Source organism: Pristis pectinata, chromosome 11 (assembly GCF_009764475.1).
Source record: "Pristis pectinata isolate sPriPec2 chromosome 11, sPriPec2.1.pri, whole genome shotgun sequence".
Classification (NCBI taxonomy): Eukaryota; Metazoa; Chordata; class Chondrichthyes; order Rhinopristiformes; family Pristidae; genus Pristis; species Pristis pectinata.
In genome coordinates, this window is record NC_067415.1 from 45,630,756 (window position 1) to 45,654,682 (window position 23,927).

General features: G+C 40.6%; 1 protein-coding gene across 2 annotated transcripts in view; it reads right to left on the reverse strand.

Moving 5' to 3' along the window:
• Nucleotides 1–22,982, reverse strand: part of grm5b (glutamate receptor, metabotropic 5b) — a 379,483-nt gene extending 356,501 nt beyond the window's left edge. Inside the window, exons 1-2 of one of the 2 annotated variants that reach the window (XM_052025541.1) lie at nt 15,529–15,974; nt 12,864–13,725 (exon numbers count right to left, since the gene is read on the reverse strand). In XM_052025541.1, coding sequence (XP_051881501.1) covers nt 12,864–13,542 — 679 coding nt within the window. In that variant the 5' untranslated portion in view covers nt 13,543–13,725; nt 15,529–15,974. Of the gene's footprint in view, nt 1–12,863; nt 13,726–15,528; nt 15,975–22,595 lie in introns of those variants that run through there. The other variant, XM_052025542.1, reaches the window with a different exon arrangement.
• Nucleotides 22,983–23,927: the final 945 nt, after the last annotated feature.

The window sequence follows — 23,927 nt, forward strand, 5'->3', positions numbered from 1 at the left end:
TTACAGCAAATGAATTACTTATAAATTGCAGCTGGAAATGGTGTTGTAGATTTTTGTTTTACAATTATAAACTTTCAAATAGTCTGCATTTGATATTCTTTGCTTTTTCCCATTTTTAAATTATTTTTCCTCCAGGAGTTTGTACGTTCTCCCGTGTCTGCGTGGGTTTCCTCCGGGTGCTCCGGTTTCCTCCCACATTCTAAAGACGTACGGGTAGGTTAATTTGGGGTTTAAAATGAACAGTGCGGACTCGTTGGGCTGAAAGGGCCTTTTACCACGCTGTAAATAAAAAAAATATTTGAGAAATACATTATTCTCAAATAAACATTGCAGTGGACTGGAAACATCTGCTCCCTCTGACTGTGCCGATGTTTGCCGAGGCATCTCTGGAGATGTCTCCAATTTCTCTGTCCTTCCTGGTTGACAGTGTACACGACTTGATCCCTTTCTTTTGATAGTCGAAATGCAATAATAAATTTGCATTTGTGTGTGGTAAGCCTGTGGCGTACCTCTGATCAACACCATATATTAATGTATTCAGGATAATTTCTCTAGATTCACTTTATGTTCATGCTAATTCCCTAACAACTCATGTGGCAAACATTTTAAACTATAACTACCATAATAAAAATTCTGTAGAATGAAAAATATTAGAGAGTTTTTCCTTTACTACTCTTTGAAATCATTTTATCTCTTAAGTTACACATATTGCAGTATTTAGCCTTATTTATAGATGAAAATATCCAGGTGACGTAATTGTGATTTATGATATTTTGTAGATGGGTTTAAAAGATTGCTCTTGGAAATTGAGAAATTACTTGCAATTGGTTCTTTGGTTGAGCATAAATTCGAAGGAATGCCATTAATAATATATATTTTTAAAAACATTTGGACGGGTACATTGATCGGAAGACTTAAGCCAAACATAGGCAGATGGGATATGCATCTTGGTCAGCATGGATAAGTTGAACCAAAGTGTCTGTTTCTGTGCTGTAGAACTCATTGAATTCCTATAAATTTAAGCCACACCTGCGTATAAGTCACTGCCTCCTTTTGAAGACTACAGTTTTAGGGACACAAATTTCTTGAAAAACACTCAGCACCTTTTCAGGAACTACTCTCTGTCCATGTGACCTCGAGCTCCTCACTTTGCAAACACTGCACAGCACACAGTTAAGGGAAACTTGCTGCCCAGGTCATAGGTTTGAAAAGCTTGCTAAGCACAGCATGAAATTTGCATCCTTATCTGGGCCAATAAGAAGGTAAGTTCTGTAAGCTTTCACTCCTGAGGCTGTGGGAGCAGCCCAGGGAAATATGCACAGAAAATTTGGAAGGTAGAGAGCAGGATCGAGTTCGATAGGTGGGTTTAGTCCAAGTTTGAAAGTGTGGGGTGGAGCAACAGAGAGAGAGAAAGAGACAAAGCGAGAGAGGGAGAGTGGGGGGGGGGGGGGGGGGGGGGGGGGTGCGGAGAGAGAGAGGGAGAGAGAGAGAGAGAAGAGTGAGAGCAGATCCAGTAATGGTACTGCAAGAACTTGGCCAGAAATCAGGGCATCCTTGGTACAGACGACAGCAGGAGGCCTCTTGACGACCAAGTCATACGCTGGAGGAGTGGATGGGCAGAGCAGAGTGGGAATCTAACTGATGATGTCATCCATAGTTTGGGAAGGCTCCACAGTAAATATACAGGTGCAGACACCTGCAGTTGCACCAGTATATAAGTCACACCCCATTCTGGCCTCTTCAAAAAATTCCGGGAAGATTGGCATACATCAGACTTTTACATTTAGGTACATTTAGGTCTGTTAAAATGATATGATAATTTCTTTTTAACTTTGAGCCTGATAGGATTGTAAAGTGCTGATCAGTGGAAAACAAAACAGAAAAAAAGTGTTCAAAGAATTCCTAATAGGAAAAAGGTTATTAATTCTGGAATCATAGTAGAAACCGGAGGTGTTTAGTTGAGTGACAGGATCCACTGATGGTCTTTTTCTGCCCAAATGATCACTATCATATTTAATAAATATCGTTAAGGCTGATCTAATTAAATTTTTCGCTTTGGTGCAGGGATTACAAATCAGGGAAAATATCAGAAATAGTAAGAAAATAGAATTTAGAAGGAAGATCACATGAACTTATCCACTCAAAATTTGCCAGTTTGGAATGTTGGGAGCAAAGATGATGGAAGCCCAGAAAGTGATTGTGAAAGTCAATTATTTCAGCTAAATTGGGGAATATGATGAGGAGACTGATCTAAGAAAAAAAGTGATCAATCCAGATGTAATTTGACTCCTAAAATTTCTCACTTGTGTAGTTGGTGGATGAAATGATCTAGTAATAATGTTCTGTGGCTATACTGGCTTGGACCAAATTTCCACTTTTTTGTTAAGGCATTCAATGGCCAGTTTGTATTAAAAAATTTTCTAATTTGACATAACTATCTTCATTTACATTACAATATAACACAAATTATATCCTATCCTTAAAAGATTAAATTGGCTACATGCTACATGTTTTGCAACATACTTCATTAAATATTGTACTGTACATAATTATAAGCAATTCTAAAGCATCACTCATCATCTGTATTTAACTCAATGCATTTCCATCTCAGCTTAATGTCATTCTGTATGTGGGCTGTAATACCAGGAATGTACTATTGCATTCTGACTCTCCGAAAATAAACCCTTAAATTAAAGGCTAAATAAAACTTTAATTACAGCCTCTCTTGCTAATGCCACCCCTCAGTAGAAAGAACTCAAGTAAAATTGCTGTGGAAATGCAACATAGTTGACAAAGCAACATCCTGATCACATTACTTATTCTTGAATCAGTTAGTCAGCAGAGGCCTATAGTTGGCAATCAGTACAAGAATGGTATTCAAAAGTGTTATTATAAAGTGTCCTACAGGCAGACAAAAGACTGCAAATCATCATCAGACTCCCCTTTAATTATGTTGTAAAGGAGCTGTGATGTACCCTGCAATAATTCAGATGTAATATTTAAGTGGTGAGCTGATCTGAATCAGGTCTCACAGTAACAAAACCACTGGTGTCACAGACAAGTTCAAAGTCTTTGCATACACTATTGTTTGAATTGCCAGACTCTATGAAAAGTGCCATAGAGCTTTCCTCTGTTAGTCCCTCCTTAATCGTGAATTGTGTCTACTGATAGATAATATTTGTTAGATATTAAACTAGATGGAGTTTCAAAAATTAAAAAAGACATTGTCAATCCATCATATTTTAAAATTTAATAAGAAAGAATATATACTGTGATTGATAGCACATTATAAGGCGGAAGTCATGAGCACAATGGAATACTTTCTTCTTGGCTGTGTGAATGCAGCTCCTGCAACAGTCAAGAAGCCCACCACCATCAGGACAAAGTGGCTCACTGGATGGACACTGCAACAACCACACTAAATATTCATTCCCTCCACCACCAAAGCACCATGGCTGCTCTGCACACCATCTATGAAATGCATTGCAGCTTCTTGCCATTTGCTTCTACAGACCTCTATAAACCCATGACCAATGAAGAGGACAAATGTGGCAGGTACATAGGAATACCAGCATTTGCAGGTTTCCCTACTAACTCTACACCATCCTATATATCTTACAATTCCTTCATTTTTGCTGGGTCTAAATCTCTACTTCCTACCTAAAAGCATTGTGTGAGTATCTTCAAGGACAATGAGAGATGGGCAATACACATTGGCCTTTGCCAATAATGCCCACATCCAGAAATATGAAAAAAGAAAATAGTGTTTGCTTAGTAAAGCTGTAAAATCTAAATGCATGTTCATATCCATTTGTTATACTAATTCCTGAATACATTTTTTTAATTTAACCCCAGGTCTGTTAATAGTATTTTCAGATCTTTTAGCAAATTAGTGGTTAATTTATTTTGCCCAAAATATAGCTAACTTGCAGCCTAAATATCACAGTCTTCTATACAATGGAGTCATTTCTGAATGGTGTCAGGCTGTAATTGGTGAACTGTAATAACAGAACTGAACATATTTCATATTTGAAATCTTCCATCATAATCTTTCAAATCACAACTACAATACCAAATATAGCTCATATCTGACCATGATACTTCTTATAGATAAAATTAATGCATTATTGTAGCTTATTTCTGATACTGACTAAATGTACCATATTTAAATGCATGTAGCATTAGGAATAAAGTAGATGACCTAGTGGCACAACTACAGGTTAATAAATACGACATTGTGGCAATCACCAAGTCATGACTTTATGACTGATGTGATTGGGAACTGAATGTCCAGGGGTACACAGTGTGTGGGAAGGATAGGCGGGTAGGCAGAGGGGGAGATGTGGCCATGATGGTTAGTAATGATATAAAATCAATAGAAAGGAAGGACATTGGGTCAGAAGAGGTGGAATCCTTATGGGTGGAGCTAAGAAATAGCAAGGGTAAAAGGACAACAGTAGCAGTTATATATAGGCCCCCTAATAGCAGTCAGGAAGTGGACCATAAGTTACAGTTTGAAATAGAAAAAGCATGCCAGAGTGACAATGTGAAGATAATTATGGGGGATTTTAACATGAAGGTGGACTGGGAAATTCAACAAAGCAGAAGATCTCAGGAGAGTGAGTTTGTAGAATGTCTATGGGACGGTTTTTTTGGAGCAACTTGTTGATGAACCCACCAGGGGATCGGCTGTTTTGGATTGCATGCCGTGTAATGAACTGAAGGTGATTAGGGAACTAAAGGTAAAGGAACCATTGGGAACTAGTGATCACAATATGATTGAGTTCAGTTTCAAATTTGAGAAGGAGAAGCTGATAACTGGTGTATTGATATTTCAGTGGAACAAAGGAAATAACAGTGGCATGAGAGAGGAGTTGGCCCAAATTGATTGGAAGAGTAAGGTAGCTGGAGGGACTGCAGAGCAGAAATGGGAGGAGTTTCTACAAGTAATAAGGAAAATGCAGGATAGATATATTCCAAGAAAAAAGAAGGTTTTGAATGGAAAAAAGGCACAAGTGTGGATAATGAGAGAGGTGAAAGCTAAAATAAAAGCAAAAGGGAGGACATACAAGGAAGCAAAAATTAGTGGGAAAACAGAAGACTGGGAAGCTTTTAAAAACCTGCAGAAAGAAACTAAGAAGGTCGTTAGGAAAGAAAAGATGAATTATGAAAGGAAGTTGGCAGATAACATTCAAAAGGATACTAAGCGTTTTTTTAAATATATGAGGAGTAAAAGACAGACACGGGTTGATATAGGACCAATCAATAATGGTGTGGGAGAGATTATGATGGATGATAAAGAGATGGCAGAAGAACTAAATGAATATTTTGCATCGGTCTTCACTGTGGAGGACATCAGCAATATACTGATTAGTCAGGGGTCTCACAGAATGGAACTGAGTTCAGTTAAGATTACTAGAGAGAAGGCACTAGGAAAACTAAATGGGCTAAAGACTGATGAGTCTCCCGGACCGGATGAGGTGCATCCCTGAGTTCTGAAGGAGGTGGCTTTAGAGATAGCGGAGGCATTGGTGATAATTTTCCAGGAATCGATAGACTCCAGCATGGTTCCGGAGGACTGGAGGGTTGCAAATGTAGTTCCGCTGTATAAGAAAGGTGGGAGGCAGCATAAAGGAAATTACAGACCTATTAGTCTGACGTCAGTGGTGGGAAAGTTATTGGAATCGATCCTCAAGGATGGGGTTATGGAATACCTAGAAGTGCAAGGCAAGATAGGTCCTAGCCAACATGGTTTTGTGAAGGGAAGATCCTGCCTGACCAACCTATTGGAGTTTTTTGAAGAAATCACAGGTAGGGTGGATAAGGGAGAGGCGGTAGATGTTGTGCATTTAGACTTTCAAAAGGCCTTCGACAAAGTGCCGCACAAGAGACTGATTAATAAGATGAGAGGTCATGGAATTACAAGTAGGATAACAGAATGGGTGGAGCATTGGCTGGTCGGCAGGAAGCAAAGGGTGGGAATAAAAGGATTTTGTTCTGGTTGGCTACCGGTTACTAGTGGTGTTCCGCAGGGGTCGGTGTTGGGGCCGCTTCTTTTTATCTTGTACATTAATGATTTGGATGATGGAGTAAATGGTCTTGTGGCTAAGTTTGCGGATGACACCAAGATAGGTGGAGAAGTAGAGAGTATTGAGGAGACAGGAAGGTTGCAGAGGGACCTAGATAGTTTAGGAGAATGGGCAAGGAAATGGCAGATGAGATTCAATGTTGAGAAATGTGAAGTTGTACACTTTGGAAACAGAAATAAATGGGCAGATTATTATCTGGAAGGAGAGAAAATTCAAAGTACAGAAGTACAAAGGGACTTGGGGTTACTCGTGCAGGATACCTTAAAGGTTAACAACCAGGTCGGATCGGTGGTAAAGAAAGCGAATGCTATGTTGGCATTCATTTCTAGAGGTATAGTGTATAAAAGTAAGGAAGTGTTGATGAGGCTCTACGGGGCACTAGTGAGGCCTCATTTGGAATACTGTGCATAGTTTTGGGCCCCATATCTGAGGAAAAATGTGCCGATGTTGGAGAGGGTTCAGAAGAGATTTACGAGGATGATTCCCGGAATGAAAGGGCTTACGTATGATGAACGTTTGTCGGCTCTTGGACCGTACTCACTGGAGTACGGAAGAATGAGAGGGGACCTCATAGAGACATTTAAAATGTTGAAAGGACTGGACAGAGTAGATGTGGTCAAGCTGTTTCCATTGGTGGGTGAGTCCAGGACCAGAGGGCACAATATTAGAATTAGGGGGTACAGGTTTAAAACAGAGATGAGGAGAAATTTCTTCAGCCAGAGGGTGGTGAATTTGAGGAATTCCTTGCCACGTACAGCAGTGGAGGCCAGATCATTGGAGGTGTTTAAGGAAGAGATAGATAGATATCTAAATAGTCGGGCCATCAAGGGATATGGGGATAAGGCCAGAAATTGGGGTTAGGTTTTTTTCCCCCCTCCCCAATTTCTCATTTCTTTTTCTTTTTTCCTTTTCTTTGGAGCAGACTCGATGGGCTGAATGGCCTATTTCTGCTCCCTTGTCTTGTGATCTTGTGATTTCGAGAAGAGGAAAGTAAGTAAAATTTATGACATGTTTAATATTAAATTCTGGACATCATGTTGAATGCTGACATATAAGAGATGACTGCGCAAAAATTGCACATTTTCTCATTTAGAAGGCATTACTGTAGATCTAAATTTCATGTATCACTTTGCAGTTCTGCATTGGTGTATATTGTTCTCAACCAGAAGAACAGGAATGCAGGCTATCGCCTACTCTAAACAAGCCAATGCTGTTGTTCTCTGCATCCGTCAGTAGAACTATTATCTTAACCAAGTTGAGCCATAAATTTTAGTAATAGAAACAGGAAGGGTCTTCAGCCTGAAGCATTGCCTCTGCTTCTCTTTCCCCCAATAATGCCTGAGCTGCTGAGTTTTTCAAGTATTTCCTCTTTTTATTTCAGATTTCTAGCATCTGCAGTTTTTTGATTTCCATAATTATTTTGCATTTTATTAATTTACATCCACAGTAAGCTCCATAAGTATTCTGACTAACATGTCTTTCAAGTGATACAAGCTTAATTTGAAGTAGGTCTCATGGAAATTGTTCCTTAAAGGTATTGAGTTAATTTCTAAATGGTAGTAACCTTTGCTTGGCTGTGATTGGAAACCAGATGAAGGGTATGTAATAAAATGGACCTTTTATAGTTCCATTGGAGAAGGAGCCTTTAAAATATCATTACCTTCCACGACTGTGACAAATGAAACAGCCTTATCAAAAGATTCCACCGGCATTGAAACTGTCTGGTTCTGTAATTTTACTCTACATAAAAGGAGTTGTCCAGTCAGTCACAATGAGATCTAACCAGTAAAATATCAGCACCAGAAGAATGGATATTAGTTGAGGCTGAGATAGAATTCTATCAATTTTATTTAAGGGCTATCCGAAAAATAGATCAGAACTCAATAAAATACTGGAAATACTCAGCAGGTAGTACAGCATCTGTGGAGAAGGAAACAGAGTTGACATTTCAGATTGATTGACATTTCATCAATCTGAATCATTAATTGAGTGTGTCAAGCAATTTCTGCTTTTATTGCAGATTTCCAGCATCTGGAGTTTTTTTTTGCTTTTCATCATTAAAAATCTGATTTAACCCTGTTACTAGTCTCCAAATGCTTATATTTCTTCTCCATTCTCAAAAAATAACATAGTAATAAAATGATCAATTCAAGGAATGGGCCATTCTTAGCTTCTTTTTTCATGGACTGAAGGTTACTGTGAGACTGCTTAGACTGCACAGTCTATGATCTTCAGCTTTTCTTCATTTATATACCATCCTGCTGAATGTAGAGACACAATGACACCAGCAGAGTTATCCATGTGTTAGCGAATCAACCTTTCACCATGGCACCTTGGTAAAGGTAGCATCATTTCAAGGCTAGCAAAATAAACTGGAAATGGTGAGCATCTCATTCCAGCTTTGAGTATTTTATGTGGCAGAATTTCATGCCATCAGCTTAGTGTGATTGTCACTGGCTCCTCCGACATCACATATCTGAATGTGGCAAATATGGCAAGTAAGCCCAGGATCGTCTCTCTCATCCACATTCCTGGCTTAAGTTAATGAATTTTCAAATAAAAAGATGCAGTGGATGAAATGGAAAAGCAGATGTATTCAGCTACTGGAAAGATATTAGCTCACAGAGGCTTCCAGCTCAAAAGATAATGCAATGTGATGGAGAACTAGTAACAGCAGGTTCAGCCAGGCAAGGGGAATGAGATTGTGGCTCCTGCATTTCATCACGGGATGGGGAGCAGCAAATACCATGTAAGAGAAGTACCACTGCTTTAGCTCTGGCTAGATATTGAAAGTCTGCGATTATGTTAAATAAATCCTCCCTTACTCCATGCGATTGAATGCTTTTAACTTCTACTTCTCAAAATGCAAACATATTTTTATTGAAGGCCCTGATTAATAAGAATATGCTTTAGAATTAAAATCCAACCCAATCCATACTCCAGTTATACCATAAACAATCAATTGTACTTAAAAGGCACCTTTATAGAGATTATCTCAACATGTCAAATGTCCAAGGAAAACAGTTTATGATTTTGAATGACTGATGAATCAACATGCACATTGGTTTACACAGAGATCTAAAAGCTATAGTTATTAAAATAAATGCCAGAACTATTAGATCATGAAAAATAAAAGCAGAAAATGCTGGAAGTAATTTACAAGTCTATCCGAATCTGTGGAAAAAAAAGTGCAGGTGATGTTTCAAGGCAAAAACCTTTCATCAGATGAAATGTATAATGAAATCTTTGAGCTGAAACATTAGCTGTTTCTCTCTCTGCAGTAGTTGGCTGTTCTGCTACGTTTTTCCAGCATTTTCTGTTCTTTTTTCCTTCAGATTTCCAGTAGCTGCAGTATTTTAGTTTTGTACAGGAGAAACAGGCTGCACTACATGTATGATGGAAAAATCTGTGGAGATGCTTTCTCTAAGCAACTCCAAACACCACACAAGGAAACCTGACAGGAGCTAGAGAAATATTTTGTGTAGACTTAATAATTAAAGAACAACAACCACAGAGAAACATGCAAATTCCTCTATCCATCAAAAATTCCAGAAACTGAAAAGAATTTCCACCTAATTTATTATTCTTTGATTATATAGCATCAATGTTTCCTTGAAGTATTTTACAAAAACTTTAATCCTTGTTTGAAATTTCTCCCCTTCTTCCCACAAAATGATAAGTCTTTAAAGAAACTATTTATTAATAAATAATACATAAAAAGTAGGCAGGGAATGTTTGATGTAATCTTTATTTGCTGCATTTGATTTTGGTAAAGGAAAAAGTTCTGAAGGTGAAGGGATGAGGGTTTCGAAGAAACAGTACTGTCCTTTGTGCTTATAGTCTCAAAATCACCATAGACCATAATACAAGCAGACTTTAATACATGCATACATTTTCATTTATTTTCTGGGGTGTGGGCATTGCTGGCTAGACCAACATTAATTCATAACTTCTTAATCCTCCAAAAAGTAGCAGTGAGCCACAGTCTTGAATGGCAACAGGACTTCTGGTGAAAATATTCCTACAGTGATAGTAGAAAGGGATTTGCAGGCTTTAGGCCCAGTGTTGATAAAAGAATGGCAACATAATTCCAAATCAGGGTAGTGTGAGGCGTGGAAGTAAACCTGCAGGTGGTGGAGTTCCCATGTGCCTTCCATCCTCATCTTTCCTGCTGGCAGAGCTCTTGGATTGGGGAGGTGCTGTCCGGGTAACTTATATCCATGGTGCATTTCGTATGCAGCCATAATGCACTAGTGATGGAAGGAATGAATGTTTAACATGGTGAATGGGATAGAAAACAAGTAGGTTACCTTGTCCTGGATCCTGTCAAGCTTCTTGAATGTCTTCAGAAGAAACTGGAGAATATTCCATCACATTCTTGAGTTGTGCCTTAAGATGGTGGAAAGATCCTAGCCTTTGATCTGCTGTTGTGACCACAATATTTATCTTGCTGGTCCAGATGAATTTCTGTTCAATGGTTATCCCTGGGATATTTTTTTCACGCTGGACTCGATGAAGGTAATGCTTTTGAATATCAAGGACAGGTGTATAGATCCTCTCTTGTCGGATATGATTAGTGCCTGGCACTGTGATACCATAGTTCTTGCCATTTATTAGCCCATACCTTCATGTTATCTAGTTCTTGATATATGCAGGAATGGATGCTTCATTTTCTAAGGACTTTAAAATGTAACTGAATGTTGCACAATCATCAGGCAACATCCCCACTTCTGAGTTAGTGATGGAAGGTAGACTATTGATGAAACAGCTGAAGTTGTTTGGGCCCTCGATATTTCCCTGAAGAATTCCCGGCACGCTGGGAATGATTGACCTCTGACAACAACATCTCCCTTTGTGCAAGGTATGACTCCAATCGTTGGTCTATTTTCCCCTTACTAATTAATTTATTTTACCACAATCAGTCAAATGTTGCCTTGATATCAAGGATATTCATTCTCATCTCACCTCTGGAATTCAGCTCTTTGATCCATGCATGGAACAAGACTGTGGTGAGGTTTGAAGCTGAGTAACAATCCATGTCTTTTATTTTAGCATTGATTTTAACCAATTTATTTTCAATTAGTTCACACCTTTTGTTAAATTGTTGGAAAAGGACTACAGATATATGTAAGTTATTTCTATGCTAATTTCTCCAATTATCATTTCTAAACCCATTGTTCAAAATTAAACAACCAGATTATGCTAAAATAATTGAAATCCAATAAATGAAACTTGCAATGAAAATTCACCATTCTGGGTGATTTTCTGTGCCGTACACAATTATGGTTCTCTTGTCTACTTTTAAATGTCCTGCAAAGAATTAATCAAACCAATATATGTAATTATCATCAAAACACCAAAGAAAAGTGACAGGCTGTTACTATCACCTTCACAAACTTTAATTATGGCAGTGGAAAGTGAAGCAGACAATTAACTATGAAATCTTCCTTCTGTATTTTAATATAGTGAAGTTGCTAATGAAAATCTCCTCTAGTATTTGTTTACAATGAAGAGGAATAGAATGACACTGTATCTTGTAAAAAAAAATCTGCATCTTTAACATTCAAATTTTGCTTTGTTTAATCCTTTGTTAAGCAACAGATCTATTAAAAATCTGAACATGCTTTACCATTATGTGCACTAATTTTAAAGAAAAATGCTTTTAAAGTTGTCCTCCAGGCCTGCAGCTGCAATCAGTTCCAATGAAAGGACATGAATGAAAAGTTAATTTCTCATTTTGCTCCACAGATGATTTAGCTGAAATGCTAAGTGATTCCAGCATTTTCTGTTTTAGTCTTGGGACAATATTCATGTGCAGAGCGGACAAGAGGCTTTAAGATAACTCAAATCTGAAGAAGCAGCAGAATATTTGCATTATAGAATTGCATTCCAACCAATTTGAAGAATATATCAATTTCAATTGTAGCTCCTTATTATAACCAAACTCAAACTTTCTGTTTTCTCTGCTCCACCAGAATTTATCGAACTCTGCCTTTACATTTGGCAAATCTTTCAACAAGTGAAATTGTATTGTACTCCCTCCTCTTACTGAAAACTGGTTTGCTACTTAATTAATGAATCCATTATAATTCATTGCAGTTGACTTGTGATCTGGCTAAAAGCAAGACTAATACATAAATAGTTCAAAGATATTATCTTTCCACCATGTATTAAGAATCCAAGTCTGAAGTTTTTGAATCATTCTTTAGTGATTTGCCTTCTCATTTAAATAGTTGTTAGTGATATCCTCCAATATTGACTTCAGATCTTTCAATTTGACTTTCAACTTGATTTGGTTTTCAATGTTAAAAATTCCAATCATTGCACAGTATAGACTGGTTGTGCCACCTCAATGGTACGCATGCACAAAATTACTATCTTACAATCTACTGTCATGATGTGTCCTTCAATACTTTAGCACTAACGTTCAACCCAGGCAACATTCTGATGACAGTTAACTCCGCCCGTAATATATTGGATTTGAAATTTAAATTTTAAAACTTCTGAAACTCATTTTTTGCATGACGTCAAAATTACTTCAACAAGGTGAAATATTTGGACAAATATTACACCAACTATACATAAGTGCTAAACATTATCTGTTTAAAAACTATCTAGTTTAGGGTTTGCATATTACTGATTATTAAGCAGACAGCACTGCTGTCTTCTTCGCAATGCCTGAGTTTTAATAGATAATATAAACGTACTTATTAATTGAGATATTCAAGACAGCTAAACAGAAAACTTCACAAATTATTTATTTCATTTAAATACCTTCTGTGTGGATCGCAGAGATGTAGGTCCAGTTGTATCTCTTCACAATGTCAACCATGGCACGGGCTTGGCGGGCATCAGATGACACCACCCTTACAAAATATTTAAATAATGTTTTATCGCTTAAGTCCATACTCGTGGCAGAGTATGCAATCTGAGGTATGTTGAAAAGTTGCAGTAGGTTCTGCACTTGAATGGCCACAGAACTGGAACCTGGCCCAATAACTCCAACGATAGGTTTTTTGGCTCGGAATGGTACCGTAGTCCCATCGACACAGCGTACGATTCCCTCTTCCTCCTCGTTGGAGATAAGAGAATCTCTTATAAACTCAATACTTTGCTCCAGAGCCACAGCGGAATGCCAACACGAATCCCTAATCTCACATCCCAACGTTATGTTTGGTAGCAACATTTCGTCTGCATTTATGCGATCCAGTGTGTGGAGCATGGCCTCAACCCTTTGAATCCCATATTGCTCCCTTATGGCGCCGCATTTCCTCTCGTGGACTTTGTCCGCAGGTGGCTGGTGGTGGACTGAGAATAAAGCCCCAATAATGATGTCTCCCTGTTGGTGGGCAACCACCCTTCTCTCGCCCGACTGGGCAGAAACACTGAAGTCAAAGTTCCTGAAAACATCTTCCACTGTCAGTAAAACCATGAGCCGCAGTAGGAAAACCATCTTTGACGTTCAGGAATGCATTGTGTTTGAAGGTGAAAATACTGGAATTTAAAAGCTTCAGTTGAGAGAGGATACGCCCCACCAGTAGACAACAGAGATTAACCAAGAGCTTCCAGACTTCACTTTAATGGACCATAAATCATCATTTGCCGAGGGATTCCAGCAATGTCACCGTCTTAAAGCCTATGGTTAAAAGAAGGAAAACATTCAGAATCTCACCGAGAGTTCCTGCCACACGTTCTCTCAGAACCCCCAAAGCCACACTGACAAAAATGTCATTCCTGAATGTTTAATCCTTACCAAGCCCTGAGAGATTTCCTGTCATTGAGCTTTGAGAATAATTCATATGATTAATGCCAGGACTCTACTGCAGGATGATAATTTCAAATTAATCTCTTCTTTTGCATTGCAGATTTGAACTGAAAGTCCCTCTGTATTCAGAATTCGGTAGGAAGCGCAGTTTGCCTCAGTGGAAAGGTAAATATAACGATAGATAGAAACGGCACCTTTTATAAACCTTGTGTCATGTCGCACGGTGCAAATTCACATGGAAAACATTACCAATCCAAAGTGTCATTTTTTCCCATTGGTTGTATCGACTCACGAACTAAATTTCATCTCCTCAGTACCTCCCTATTGACTTTATTATTTCCAATACTATTTTTTTGCAATTTTTCAGATAGTGTTGTAATTAATATTTCGTTTTCGATGTGGTTATTTTACCGTAAATAGATCCTGGCGGTAATAAAATCACTTGTGATATTTAATAAATCGATTACGCAATTCACACGAAGCAAAACAGTTGAAATCCATTTATTACCGAGTCTTGCTTCCGCTTCAATATCTAATCCTGATCCAAGCACAGCATTATGTACACATTACTACAGCTGTTCAATCTTTGTCATTCTAATCACATTACATTTAGTCAACGCTTTAGTTAAATGACCGGTACACAGAAACCAAAACCAGCTTTCAGAGAACTAACACTTTCCCCAGAACAGATTCTGATCATTAAAACCATGCTTTGCATTCATTCCAATATCAGATTCGAATGTATCACAAATCACGAATTTGTGTATCCATACCGATTATATATTGCATACATCTTCTGTTCATTTCTTTGAAAGCCCTTACATAAATTCTGATCCCCGTACATCCTGGTCAAAATTCATTGATGAAATATGACAGTGCTATTCTTGTGGTGTCAGTAATTCTTTGTATTCTCTGTAGTGTCTCACGGTTGACGGTAGATTGCTCCAGTGATCCAACAGCCCTTCACTGCAATGGAGAATATTATCCCATTTGACCTACTACACATGTGGTGTCCCGCTACTTCCACTATACCCCGAGAGCCTCCCGCCGTTATTTTAGAAGGACATTGTGCCCCCGTACTAATGCCTGAAGATGTATGATGATTGTAAGGGTCATTCTCAGTTTGTCTTTGGCACGGATATCTCAATAGGCAGAGCGACGTATGTCATAAATCACCGAATCGAGCCTCCCCAAACAAAACCGCCGTTTCACCTGTCCTTCGGGTGAGCAGCTCGCCAGCTGCCGCTGCATGTCAACCTACACCTTTTCGCCCGCCTACTTCAGGACTAATAACCACCCTCGTGCTATCGCTTTCCTCCAAAGAGCACACGATCGTAAAACACTCCGGGTTGTACAGATAACTGGCACAACAGAAAGACAGATCAGACGGGTGGGGATGGGGGGGGGGGGGGGGGGTTGGTGGGAGAGAAATCCATTTCATTCTCTGAATCGAACTATTCCCTTAAGCTATTGAAAATGTCGAGATAAAGACAGGCAGATAACTAAGTCGAACGTCAAGACATTTCCGATTAAACAATTTCGATGAAGGGATGTGACAGCACCGGCACATTTTTTACTTTAAATTCAACACACAATTTGACATTGCCTCATTTATATACGATTTGCCTACCGAGAGTTCTGGTAGCTATAAAATGCACAGTGTGTTATATTTACCCAAAGTCTCGGCGTCCTGGCCTGTGATGGCATCTCCTCATGCCTCTCTCTATCTGCTCCGATAAATAAGGCAAGGTAAATGCATTCTAGCAGTGGTGTTTCCCAGCGGGAAGCTTTCTGTACTAGCTGGCAGCACTTGGTTAAAAAGGACGCACCAGGAGCTGCTTGGCGGCGGGGCTGGTCTTTGAAGCAGTTGACATTCAGAATCGGGTTAGAGAGGTGGCACGGTGCTCAATCCTTGAAGACACATACCCCCTGGACCATTGGAAATTCAAAGCCGGCAAGAGCACAAGTCACCGCGCTACAGCGCAACCGCTCGTTTCCGCACCATCTCCCTGAATATCACCTTTGCTATTTTGCAGCGGGATTTGCACTCAATGACATCAAAAGGGGGGTTAATGTACGTTTCGTCTCCGCTTCATGCACCGTACGTCTGAGAAATCAGCTTCGCGAAATTGTAGGATGCGTCAACGACCCGATTAACCCGTCTGAATGTAACAGGAGGATTCAAAAATGGGATCCAAACCCCGGGTGTAATATTTATCAAGTGAAAGAATGGCATTATCCTTGCATGGAAAACAACTTTGCATTTAATTAGATTTCCCTTTCACTACAGATGAAAAGAAGCAATTTGAATAAATCAGCGAAAGAAACTCGTATTTATGTTTTTTTATGAAAATTGATTCGTAATTAAATACATTCCTGGAGGAGTTGCCAATCGCGCCAAAGTTAAGTCTTTGTCGGCATCTATCGGTGGTAGTTCGCATTGCATCTTCTTGGAGATCCCTCGAAGGAAGAGAGAATGGACGGAGTTTTTTTAGAGGAGCAACGGAATTTTTCACTGCAGTTAGCGACCAATTTAGGTCACCCTCAGATGGACAGCGCCAAGAGAAAGATGTTTGCCCTAAATAAGCCCACAGTCTCAATAAGCTTGCAAATTATAATCATTTTAGAATTTCAAAATGTCTTGCTAATTTCCAATCCAACAATCCAATGATCACTCGCGCCAGATATCAGTAGCCCACAAACCATCTAGTATTCGGCCTTGTCAGGAAACAAAGTCTAAAAGTGAAAGCTCAATGTATTAGTTATATGGAGAAGCAAGATAAGGATCCTCTAACATTTAGAAGGCAACAAATAACAAAAAATGAATTGCGAATATTACCACTGTATAGTTTATAGTAACAGGTTGGATTAAGAATTCCTTTTTGATTTAAGATTGCCATCGGGTTCATTTTCTTCTACATATCTAGTGTGTACTCTATATCCTGCTGTGTTTATCATGCATCTCACTCCAGGCGTTTGTCAAGTAATCATTTAAAGCGAAGACATCTCATTCAATAGTTAATCTGGAGTTGATGCCCTGTCATGTTTTAACTGTACAGAAATAATATCTCTCCCCACGTATGATATCTACGGTACATTTATTTATATTTCGTACTAAAGGCGAAGGAAAATAGAACACCCTTCTCCTTCATTTGCTTGTTTTATTTATGAAATATTGCTACAGTTTATTATAACATAGAATTAATATATGAATAAAGACGCCGAAGTCTCGTTGATCCACTAAGACTCGGTAATATGTTTATAATGTTCCAGAAAGCATCTTTCTCTGTAGATTCTCAAATCAAAGGCTGCACAGGTGCTTCTAAAAGTCGTCGGAAGACAACGAATCGCAAGGAAGTATGTATAAATGACCTGTGACTGTTGACTGACTCTTTCCGTGTTTTAATAAAAGTAATTACTGTTAGCGCCTGGACTTAAATTGAAACTTTTCGTGGTGAGCTAAAATGAACAAAATTAACCCTAAAAACGGAAAATCATTCGATTTGGACTTTAGTTTGGATCTTCACGGAATAGAACAGCATGAGCGCGCCTAGATTGGATGTTAAATTCTAATGTTGGGAATTGGTTTATTCAGTATTTGATAAGATCCATCTTGGGGAGAGGTAATGGTGTTTGTGTATGTGCTCCATATTGCTGGCTTCCCCTACTCTGCCAAAGAGCTGAAATCCGATTGTTATCTTCAGTTAACAGAAGGAACTACTGCGTTGTATTTCAATTTACCAAAGTGATATCTCCCTTTTGATATCGATTTTTCATATCTACGTGATGTATATGGCATGCTTTTTTTTAATATATAGAAATGATTGAACAAGGCCCCACATTAGAACTTGATACCGACGTCGACTAACAGTGTTTTCTCTCTATTGAACGATTGGCAGCATATCAGGCTACAGGTTTGTAACGTCAGCCCTTTGTGTTCCTGGCGGTTTAGTGGCTCAGTGATAGTATTTGTGAAAATGAGAGTTGCGTATATTATTTTGTAAATGCGTGGTTTTGACCTCAGATTATTTGTGGCTGCTTTATTTAAAGTATGAGCTAATGAACTGATTTTTTTGGCATAACTGATAATTATGGCAAGTATTTCTTTTTCTCTCTCGCGAATGAATAATTAGCTACCAGCAAATTCTCTTGCTGGATTCCTGCTTTGGTAAATAAATACCAGTTTGTAAGCGTACAAGAAACTTGTCTTATTTGACCATTAAATGATCTGATGTGCCTTTAATTCAATAGCAAGCGAGCAACTAAGAGTGAAAAATAGTCTCAGATTACAAATGCTTAATTGCTGCTTAAATTCCAGCTTCAAGTTTTCCGTATAATTACTGGTCATTATTCCTGTAACCCGCTGTGTAGCAAAATAAGAACAGCTCTTGCTCGTCCCACTAAGCGAGGCACATTAATCAGTACTGATACCGCAAAATGCGCAACACCCACTCAGGAACAGACACAAGTTCACATAAAACGCACGCAAGCATACACACACAGTCAGAAATCGATGCATCTGCGTACATAACAGCAACATGCGTTAATATAAAAAGTTGCATTTATACAATGCCCTTAATTTCGCAGGAAAGTTATCAAAGAGAGTGTAACGCCAAGCTACATACGGAGATATTAGATCTGCTAATTAAAAAGTGGGTCATAGAGGTAGGTCCGTATGACTATAAAAGAAGATTTAGAAAATATTTGGAGAGAGAATTTCAGAATTTAACGCGGTTAAGAGTGTGGCCAACAATAGTGAAACAAAGATGGTCAAAAACCTAGAATGGGAGGAACATCTTCAACATAGTAAGTGCCTAAAAATGGCTCCCCAAGAGCGTTCTTCATCATCACGCCGTGTAACACGGAAGGAGTGGTCTCTCCTCACCGGGATGATGGATGAATGGGACGTGGTTGATGTGAAGATGCAGAGTTCCGTAGTTTAGGTATATGGAGGGTGGAAGATGGGGAGTAGAAAATATGCCAGTTCGAGTTGATAAAGTGCACGGATTATCAAGTAGCCAACACAATCGGTACAAAGAGATTGAGTCAGCTAAATTAGCCGGTAAGAAGTTACTTTCACCCCTGGAAGTAAAACGTTGCAATAACCAAGTCTAGTGGTAGAAAGAGCTTGGAAGGGGGGTCAGGAGTAGATCAGTTGAGAGAGCAGCACAAATGGCTAATATTGCGGTGTTAGTGATGAACTAAATGTGTAGTTGGTAGCGCGTCATAGGATCATATCTCAATGTTGTGAACGGCTTGGTTCAATCTCGCATTGTGTCCAGAGGTGGAGTGAAGTCGACGTCTGGTTGGCAGAGATGATAGTGGACAATAAATAATGGGCTTTGATCATCAGTTCAGTTGCTCTTCCGGGATTGGATGCCGGAGAAGCGACATGAAAATTCGCAGGCAGCAGAATGTCTGACAGGGGTGACGGCGGGATGCAGTTGTGTGCTATCAGTCGGCATGTTGAAGTTGATATGCTTTCAGATGATTTCACGGGGAACCAACAAGAAGCTAAGAAATAGGAACCAACCACTGTTAGTTCTTTGGAGTACACCAGAATTGCTGTTGTAGCAACATGCAGCGGATTATTTAGATACTATATATTTAGTTATTAGTCACATATACATCGAAACGCACAGTGAAATCCGTCTTTTTACGTTACTGAAAATGTGCTAGGGGCAGCCCGCAAGTGTCGCCACGCTTCCGGCGCCAAGATGGCATGCCCACAACTCCTAGCACGAACGTCTTTGGAATTTGGGAGGAAACCGGAGCACCCAGAGGAAACCCAGGCAGACACGGGGAGAAGGGCGGAACTGAACCTGGGTCGCTGGCGCTGTAATAGCGTTACGCTAACCGCTACACTACCGTGCCGCACTATTTAGCGGATTGAATGGTTACGAATGATGGCATGGAAGGCGGTCTCATCCCACTGGAAATCAAAGGACTTGTATTGGAGGAGTGAGATTGGAGGCGGGTAGTGTAATCTTCTTATGAAGTCTCTCGCCATCGAGGGTGACTTGCTTCCACTGCAGTTCTGTGGTTTCTGGGCTGGGCTGACGAGACCAACATGGGAGCCACAGACTGTGCTGCTGGAGGTGCCGGATTGGGCAGGCGGACAGTTGGTCTGGGAAGTGATACCTTCTGTCACTTGCCCTGGGCTTCTCCGTGAGCCCAGTGAAAGGTTTCTAGGTGTTCGATACCACCCCGAGCTTTTGAGCAGACTTGGGCCAGGGATTCCCATCACGCGTGCGAATGTTACCCTTCGTCATGGAGGCTTTGTGAAGGTCGTCGCACTGCTTCCTCCGCCACCCGATAATCTTGGGCATTGATAAAGCTCCGAATAAACCGGGTCCGAAGGATGTGAACAATTTGTCCCGCCCATCGCAATCTAATGCGTCTAATTAGACCCCCAAGTGCTGGCGATTCTGGCCTGGGAGAAGGTGCTGGCCGGTTGGAGGAGAATGCTGTGATCTCCCATGTCAAAGGCTGGAGGGAGGTCAAGAAGAATGGGGACGGATAATTAACTGCTGCGGCAATGAGAAGTAATCGGTGACCTTGACAATGGGCATTTTATTGCTGCGGTGGCTGCAAAGCCGGTTGAATGACTGAGGTCCAGGAAAGATGAGCAGAGATTTGGGAGGCGAGCGGCCAGTCGTGGTCGGGCACAGCACGCACGCACACACACACTCACACACACACACTCACACACACGGTCTCACACATACACATACAGAGTCACACACACACACGCGCGCGCGCGCACACACACACACACACACACACAGTCACACACACGCACACACACACACAATCACACATACACTCACACACGCACTCACACAGTAACACACACACGCACACACACACACTCACATACACTCACACGCACTCTCACACTCACACAGTCACACACACACACACACACACACGCACACACACACACAATCACACACACTCACACATACACTCACACACGCACTCTCACACTCACACAGTCACACACACACGCACACTCACAACAGTCACACACGCACACTCACACAGTCACACACACACGCACACTCACACACACTCACAACACACAGTCACACACGCACACTCACACAGTCACACACAATTACGTTCACACGCGCGCGCGCGCGCGCGCACACACACACACACACACCACAAGTAGAAAAACACATACGGAAAGGGTCCAGTTTCTGCGCAGGAATACAGTCATCAAGAGCGAAATGTAAAGGTGCTGGCATACAGGAATGGTGATGCCTCTCGCAATACTTGGGCAGGCACGGAGCAAACTCGGGTTCGGGAGACACATCTGTGGAGACATATGCACATGGATGGGCAGAGGTAAAGGATCCTGGTTCACAGACAGACTGTAGTAGACGGCGGACTCACATTATAGCCCAGAGGCAGGTGGCACACACACATAGACGCTAGAGAACGCTAAACAGTAAGATGGGTACATACACACAGGGAGGCAGGCACGCAGGGGGGTGCGGATAATGAACACACACAAGTGAGAACACGCTCAGTCCTTAAAGCACAGAAACAGGCATACTACAATTTTCGGATTTTCAGTCAGAATTCCCATTAGAATAAAGTGTGGGATCCTTGCGATTTTTATTAAGAAAATGCTGGGAGCACTATACAAGGTAGACAGCGTGAGTGGAGACGGGGAAAAGTTACTGTTGCAAGTGTAACCTCACCTCCTGCAGCCACAGATACTGTCTCACCTCCTGCGCGTTCCCAGCCGTTTCTGGGAATGGGTTGGCCCGGGGTTGTTATCCAACCTTGTTCAACCCGGCAAAGGTGATGAAATGACTGAGTGTTGACCACACCAGCGACCCGAGTCTGAGTAGAAGACGGCGGCAGGAAGTGGCGCGGCTCCCTCCCGCTGTCCAGATCCCTAATACAGGGCGATCCTTCCCTGTGGTTCTTCCCAATGTTGGCGGGTAGGTAGTTCTTCCAGCATCCTTCTACACCGAGAGTTGTAATGTTAGGAAGTTGCTGTTGTTATCAGGTTATTTCGATATAAATTAAAGGAAGAAAGATGTTTTGTTATGGAAGGTTCCATACCTATTGGCGACAAATATCGAACAAATCTATCGACATCGGGAGTGTGTTAAGATTGAATTCTGATCCACGTAGTCATAGAGCTCTATTGCATTGGGATTATAAATCTGGGGGCAATTTGAACAATCTCCTTGAATGGTCGGAAAGGTTGTTCACGCAACACAGATAATAAACTCTCATTGAACGACTACGTTTCCGGATTACCAATTGTTTTCTTCCTGGAGTAATATTCGATCATTCAGAGAATGTTTGCTCGAAAGACAACCCTCCCAAACCTGTTAAGTAATAAAATGCGTGAGTTGAAACTAATCCCCCAGGACTGTAAATCCCGGCTGGACAGAGGGTCCGGTGGGAAGAAATTAATTTTGTCTCCCCAACTATCGGCTGGTACACCTTTCCAAATATCCGCGCTTTAAACTGGGACCTTTCAAAAGGAGGGCTCGATTGCTCACAGCCACTTAACGTCGTGGCACTGACCACCTTACCTCCGACTGCGGATTCTAGCTCGATCTTGCAATTTCATAATGTATCTCATGCACTGAATCTTTGAAACAATCAGGAAATTAGCAGCGCGCTAACCGGCTACTTTAACATTTAAAGGGGGGAAAAAACGAACAAATCATGAAGGCTGCATACAACTACATCAGAGAGGAACAACATACCGATCTCCAAAAAGCGATCCTTCAGGAAGGGTCTGGCTGAACCAGCAGAATGCATGAAGATTCCTCGCTCTCGGACTATCCAGTCTTTACCATGGCAACCAATAAATACTAAAGCGAAGACCGTACTCGAATTGTCCCGTTTTTAGCAAATGTTAGTGCTGGTTTATTTTGAATATAGTATTACGCGCATGAATTTAGTTAACCAGACATAATCCTTACGGAAGAAAAAGATTGCGAGGGATTCCAGCATGTTCAAGGAATGGGTCTTCCTCTTTGTGGCGCTGCTTTTGATGGGATTGTCAAACCATTAAAAGCGCGGCTGCCTCGGCAGACTGCAGAGTGAGGATTGCCTCCGCTGTACAGAGAGAGGGTTGAATGGTTTGGGCTGTCCCCGTGAAATGAAATAGACTGACGCAGAGAGAGACAGAGAGAGAGACCTTGACAAGAGCTAAGGTAGATGAGTCCTGATGAAGGGTCTCTCCATAGATGCTGCCTGACCTGCTGAGTCCCTCCAGCATTTTGTGCGTGTTGCTCCACATTCCAGCATCTGCAGAATCCCTTGTGTCTCCGGAATGTTTTAATGTTGTGATTCAGCCACCAGGTGAGAAACAAAAGCAGGTTTGTCGCTGTCTGTGAGATATTGATTTGATTTAAACAGGGTTAACTCAGCGATCGAGCGGTTATCAGTTCTGCATCTTGCCCAAGGGAGGAGTGTTATAATCTGTGCCTGGAATTGGTTGTTCTAATGACAGGGAAATTCTCAGCAGTTGCCATCATTACCATGTAAAACTGACAGCAACTCCAGTGGCGACACCTGCGCACTTAAACGTGGGAAGCGTCAGTTTCTGTCAATGATACCCTGGTTCGCTATAGATGAGAGGCTGGGTCCCTGATCCTAACCTCACCGATGCGGTCAGTACGGATTAATTGGTTTGATGTGAACTGCGACTTTTTTTACACACTATATTCACTGCAGAACCATAATTTTTAAGCATTGAATTTGGTGTAATTCGCTTTTAATGGCGTACTAAGTCATGTTTAAAGTTCAACAACCTCTCTGGCTCTGAAAATCTAATTTTGTAAGCATGGATTTTCAATTTCTCGGAACAATATTTAAACTACTATAATGCATTAAGAAAATACGTTATATTTTAAAACTTCATACTTCATCTTCCCCAATCTCATGCATATGTAGCAACATCCATTTTGTTTTCAGTTTAAGAACGACCATAATCTATGTTTTCCACTTTCTGATTTACCATCTGTGAGGATGTTTCAGTCTGTATGGCTGCCCAGCTTGTTAGCTCATGCCTTCATTGGAGTGGAAACCCT